Raw genomic sequence first — 6,024 nt, forward strand, 5'->3', positions numbered from 1 at the left:
TAGTTGTTCTTACATTCCTGTCACTCACCTGTGACAGAGATCCAGCTGGGTGGAGACTCTCCATGACTGCCAATGTGACACTTGTAGAGGCCTTCATCAGACCTGGAAACATGGTGGATGGTCATGTGACCTGTAGGCTCAGTCCTGATGAGGGAGCCATCTTTATAGAAAGCAGCTGTGAGGTTGGAGGGAGGGCTCTTTGTTTTACAGTGCAGAGAGACATCATCTCCCTCCATCACAGGGAGGACAGGACTCTGCAGGATCACTGGTCCACCTCAACACAGAGACAGACTACAGCATTTCATCCATATACACACAGATATCTGAACATGGAGAAAGTTGGAAAATGTATCTACAACTAGAGTGTTAGATCAATGGCTGGTTAATGTCAGGGAGGGTGCTGCTTTTAACAAAGGATCTTATTGTTTCTGGGTTACATTAATTATCTGAAACAGTTGATGCTTATTATGAGAACCTTGTCTGTCTCTAAAAAAGTTTGGTCTACATGAATAATATTTTATAATCTGTATTAAATATACCTGCATGATTCACATTAAATTAAATTAAATATTAAAACAATTTTTTTTGTCTTTACCTAGTTTGGGGAGTAGTGTGATAGTTTTCTTCATTAGTAAATGATTCTATGATCACATTTGTTTATTGAGGAATGCTTTATGATATCGGGAAGCCATCAGGACCTGGTGACTTCTTATTCTGTTATTCTACTATTACTACATCAGCATCAAGTGTGTTTTGTTCTTCCACACTTAATTTAGGCATTTCTTTATTTATTAACATATTTCTTTGCATGTATGTTGTCAGAACACTACTACTACTACTATAAACTCTGGGTCTTTCAGTGAATATGGCAGAAATCTCTTTATATTATTTGTCTCTTAGGATAAACTAACAGCGTCCCCATCATAAGCATATTCTAAGATATATTAATTCTAAAGTATGTGTACATCCTTGTAATGTGAATGTTAATATGCCATATGTCACAGACACAGGAAAGGCTTTGTGTTGGCAGTTTGTGTTTCTTTGGTAACGGCCTTTGTCATGATAATTGCACCTCCACCGAGCTGAATCATCATACAAACCCCGATTCACTTCCTTTTATTGTCATCAGTTCCCCTTAAAACAATTTATGTGAATCACTGAAATGTTGTGTCAGTCAACGGCAGATATGTTTTGGACTATGCCTATGTCGACTCCACATGTTGTAATAGTTTGTTTTATTTAATAACTAGCACTGACTGATATATCATATTGAATGAGATGTCAAATCTGTGGTCAGCTCAATACATGTGCTGAAACAGGAAGTGGAAGAGGAAGTAGGCAGGCACAGTGTAATGTAATTTTATGGATCTTACCAGTGACAGTGATGTTTATGCCATTGCTGCTGTCTCCGTTTTTAGATTCACACCAGTACACGCCACTGTCGGGTGTTTTCGCCGTCTTAATCTCGCAGGCAGAGAAAGTGGCGAAGCCCCAGCCGGACCCACACTGCGACATAAATTTTTCCAAACTGTGAACACATCATCACAGTTAATTGAACTGTTTGAATTAAACCTGAAGAGACAATCCAATGTTAGTCATATCATCAAAAAAAGAATCAGACACACACATTGGTTTCTTGCTTGTTAAAGTGATCAATCTTAAAGTTGCAGTCCAGCGTCCGAGGAATGTTGGGGCTTTGATGCGTCAGTTTGAATGACTGAGAGCATACTAAATGTAAAGCCTACAAACCAGGATTTGGAGAACGATCGTCAGGAATCTAAAGTGTGCCAGGTTTATTGGTGACAGAGTGAAACCCAAAAACTGCACCTTGTGTATCGCCACACGTTCCATTCACCAGGGCCAAACTGCTCACAGCTCACAGAGATCTTCTCATAATTGAAATGTTGAGACTTGCTGGGAGAGACGACCACAGAGGCTGGAAGAGACAGAAACAGATTTTTATTTTGTTTATAACTTTTTCAGCGTAAAAATCTGTGTATTAGTTTTGAGCTGCTAATGGACAGTCTGTCCGTCCACCGCTGTGTTCCAGACTGAAATATCTCAACAACTATTAAATGGATGGTCACAAAATCTGGTTCAGGCATGACTATATATAAATGTCTCTCTTTGAACCATCTTCAAAATGCGTTTGTCTTTTCAACATAGATTAGCCTAGCACGTAGCATATCTAAGTACAGAAAAGGAGGATGTTGACCCAGGCTTGCTCAACTGCTATTGGAGCACATAGCAAAAAGACAAGGACATAACAAACAAAAACAAAGAGCACAGGCAGGATGTGAACCTGGTCTGTCAGAGTCCAGGGCCCACATATATGAACAATGTGAAGGCACAAGCATCATTCACACCCACTTCTCACAAGTGGTATTTATAAAAAAAGAGGAAGTGTGCAGCTCTCACTGCTTCACACCAACTTTGCAGTCTACACACTCGTCTGTGAACTGTCAATCAAACTTCATTGTGATGATTTACTTTTGTGTGATCAGCTTGATTAAGATCAGCTTAAATGTTTTCATTTTATTCTCTGTTGGTCCTTTCATTGACGTCTGCTTATTTCTGTACGCACAGTCTGGCCCCTGAACTTTGTACATCCTCCCTGATCCTTCCTGTGCGCCCCAAACATGTAGTTCAACTGGAAAGAAAAAGTAAGTTTATAAGTTATCGTGGCAGCCATTACATTCCTGTGAAAACATATCTGGCAGGGACCTTCTTGCATCTCTCTGTTTAGTTTTCAGTCGTCTGTCTTCCCTCTCCGGCTAATAAAGGCGTCAAATATGGTAAAATTACAGGCATTTCCAAGAACGTGCCATTCTTCCTCATCAGTCTTTATAAGCAGCTCACTTGCCCTCTCTTCCCTTTGCCAGGTCATTACATTGTCTTCCAGCCACCTGGACCAGATTTCCTGTTCCTGATTTTCTCATGCATACAAGCCAAAATGGACCCAGCAGATCCAGCGTTTTCCATGGACCAATTAAATGAGGCAACTATGCCTTCAAATCTACCACAACCAATAGAGCAGAAGGACTTGTGCTGCAATGCATTACAAGGCGGAGGTTGATAATTTCTGAGTGGGTATCACGACTTCTGATCTGAACACATCCCAGTGAACAAAAGGAACAGAGGACTCAGTAAAAGTTTAATGAGAAGGTAATTCTGCTTTCTATTCTCTTTGTGTGCCATCATCTTCCCTACTTAAAAATTCCGACTTGAATGAACGTTGCATTGCACTTTTCTGTGTCTTAAGCAGTTTTTTTTGAGTACAACATATTGCAGCATCAGCTGAGCGCATTGTTTATTGCTGCTCCAAAGCCAGGATGAATGGGGACAGTTGTGTCAGGAGGGGGATTTGGCATAAAAAGCAGATGCAACATTGAATACGCAGATCATCGCCACTATGGAGTGACCCCTATGGACGGAAAGCAGCCGAAAGACTAGAAGACACAAGTAGTTTACAGGAATTGTGAATGAACTGTTATAGTCCTCCAAATTAAAGTACATATTAAGTGTTTTCTGAAGTCACAAGGATGACGATTCTGGTTCTGTGAAATTGATCGGTCCTCCCTGGTATTTTTGGTCCACATGAGTACCAGTGGTGAGCATGGTCACTGGGGCCTCTGAGGTTACAAAGTACTCAGTAAAAGTTGTGAAATAATTGCTAAAAGTAACTTAACTTTGATGCTTTGATGCATAGCCCTTAAGCCCTCTAGCAAGTCTTTGGACCTCAGTATTTCTAAAACCTTGCGTACAGGAGTGCTGATGAAGAACTCTTGAACAACTAAAGGAAAACAGCACTGAAAATATTTTTTGATAAAATGGATAAAAAACTGCAAAAAAACAATGAAAACAATCTGGTAGAAACACTGCTGCTTTTGTCCACAGGGGGCACCAGAATCAACACCTAAGGGAAGTACCATGTAGAGGTTTTAAGGTTACGGGAGCTTCGTCATCATGGTTACTTTTATCACCCTATTACGGTTAGTGACGATGGTGGTGGTGTGTTGACTGGTGGCAGGAAACAGGATATGGAGAGTGGTCTTTGATGTTTTGTTGACCTTTGCTGCCACCTCCCCCATTATAGGAGACTTCCCCGCATCATAATCACGAAAACCACTAGGGGCCGCTGGCAGCTGAACTTAAAGGTGTTGTTTGGAGGTGTTTACTGAAATAACTGATGCAAGAGGACAGACCTAATCTGCAATGACAGGACAGGAAGCAGTGGGGCGGCGGGGGGCCGGCAGGCACACATGAGCGTTCACAAGATTATTTACAGATAATACAGAATATATCAATCTGTAATATATATAATAGATTAAGATAAAATGAGCCCCATCTTTACCATTTGCAACATTAAGGTGATGTCCTCATTAATGCGTTAATGGTTATAATCCAATATTATACATTAATCTGAAATGGAGCATTCTGCATAATGAGTAGGCACTACTTTTACTTAAGTAAACATCTTTCTCCTCTGATCCCAGCACATTACAGCAATAATTAAATTATGTTATGTACATGAAGCTTGAAACTTACGACGACTTTGGACGAAGGTCCTGCAGATTCTCAGCGACACTGGGAAAAACCATCATATCCAGACTTAACTGTGGTGTGTGTGTGTGTGTGTGTGTGTGTGTGTGTGTGTGATGTACAATCATTTTCACCAAATAAACATTTAAATATTCAAGCTCTATCAATTACTGGTAACTGTATAGTGGGGCAGGCAGACGGAAATATTCATAACAATAGTGCATTTTGCGATTAAAGCAAACATTTAACACAGATGTGGGTTTATAAGTTATGATATCAGAGCGTTGCAAATTCATCCTCTTTCAAAATGGCCCCCGAATACATGAAGTATATTCTGAAATGTTGCAAAGACTGATTTTATGACTTTTATAGATGCCAAGGTGTGTTCCAGCTCATTAGATTAGATGTATTTATTTGTCTAAGGACACTTTTTAAAAGCTTAACCTGAGAAAAACATTAAAATTAAAAGGTGCACTGTCACCTCAGGGTCAAATGTCTCCCTTGCCTGCAGGCTAGAATGACAATTGACTACACAATGGCAAGATCTTTCCATCGATGCATTTCTCTTTAGCGTCACAACTGACAGAGATCAGAACTTTTTATATTCATATATATTATTTAGGGATGCACCAATACCACTTGTTTCCAACCAAGTACAAGTACTTACATTTGGGTTCTTGCCGATGCAAAGTACCGATATGAGTACTAAATAATACCATTGCAGTTCTAACAGTGACTTAAAAAAGATGTTTTTATACTCACCATGTATTCCTCACATTGACTGCAACAAATTAAATATCAGTAACGTTGTTGCTTTAAATTGTTTCTCCTCGGCCTACCTGCGCAGCTAACGAGAGATTATCGGAGTAGTTTTATACAAGATTACAAGTACAAGTACAGCTCAGTATCAGACTGGTTCTTGATACTTGCATCAGTGCATCTTTGATATTTTTATTTTAAACACATGTATATATAGTCCTATAGTATAGAAAACAGTGGTCAGGCTTCAGTATCATACTGAGGTAAATTAAAAACCAGTAACTTTGTGTAATCTTTGTCACACTCCCTTTCACACAGACACAGCTATGCAAATGTTATGGTACTTTGCACTTGCAGCTCTGAACACAACCTTTAATACACTTGCGTGCTACAAGCTCATTGCAGGCTTTGGATGCCTCTGCCGGGGTGGTCCAGTGAGGTTCATCCAGACCCTCATCGGTCTCAGTCCAACCCTGGAGAGTTGGGGACGGTAACACAGGTGATGGCAGTAATGCCAGTCCCAAAACTCAGCCGTGAAAAAGGTCTATACACAGAACTGAGAGTGGTTGCTAAGAAACGTGTGAGGAATAATAATAATCCATGAATCATTATTAACTCTGAATGGAGGAGTATTTAGTAGATAATGGCGATTTACTAGAGAGCTGACTGGGAGATACTGTATGAATGAATGATCAGGGTATGATTACTTCATACACTTACTGT

At 40.0% G+C, this 6,024-nt stretch overlaps 1 protein-coding gene and 1 pseudogene across 1 annotated transcript; one reads left to right on the forward strand and one right to left on the reverse strand.

Annotated features, from left to right (window-relative positions):
- Positions 1 to 28: 28 nt before the first annotated feature.
- LOC118338013 (Fc receptor-like protein 5) lies at positions 29 to 1,936 on the reverse strand (the record flags this gene model as incomplete). The annotated part of the gene is given in 3 exon segments (XM_035675171.1): positions 29 to 274; positions 1,374 to 1,528; positions 1,828 to 1,936. Coding segments are annotated over 3 exon segments (510 nt in total), but the record flags the coding sequence as incomplete, so codon positions are not given.
- A 3,777-nt stretch (positions 1,937 to 5,713) lies between these two features.
- LOC118337928 overlaps positions 5,714 to 6,024 on the forward strand; it is a 3,386-nt pseudogene continuing 3,075 nt past the window's right edge.

The sequence above is a fragment of the Morone saxatilis genome, unplaced genomic scaffold (assembly GCF_004916995.1).
Source record: "Morone saxatilis isolate NCDOM2014 unplaced genomic scaffold, NCSU_SB_2.0 Contig4, whole genome shotgun sequence".
NCBI classification, from domain to species: domain Eukaryota; kingdom Metazoa; phylum Chordata; class Actinopteri; family Moronidae; genus Morone; species Morone saxatilis.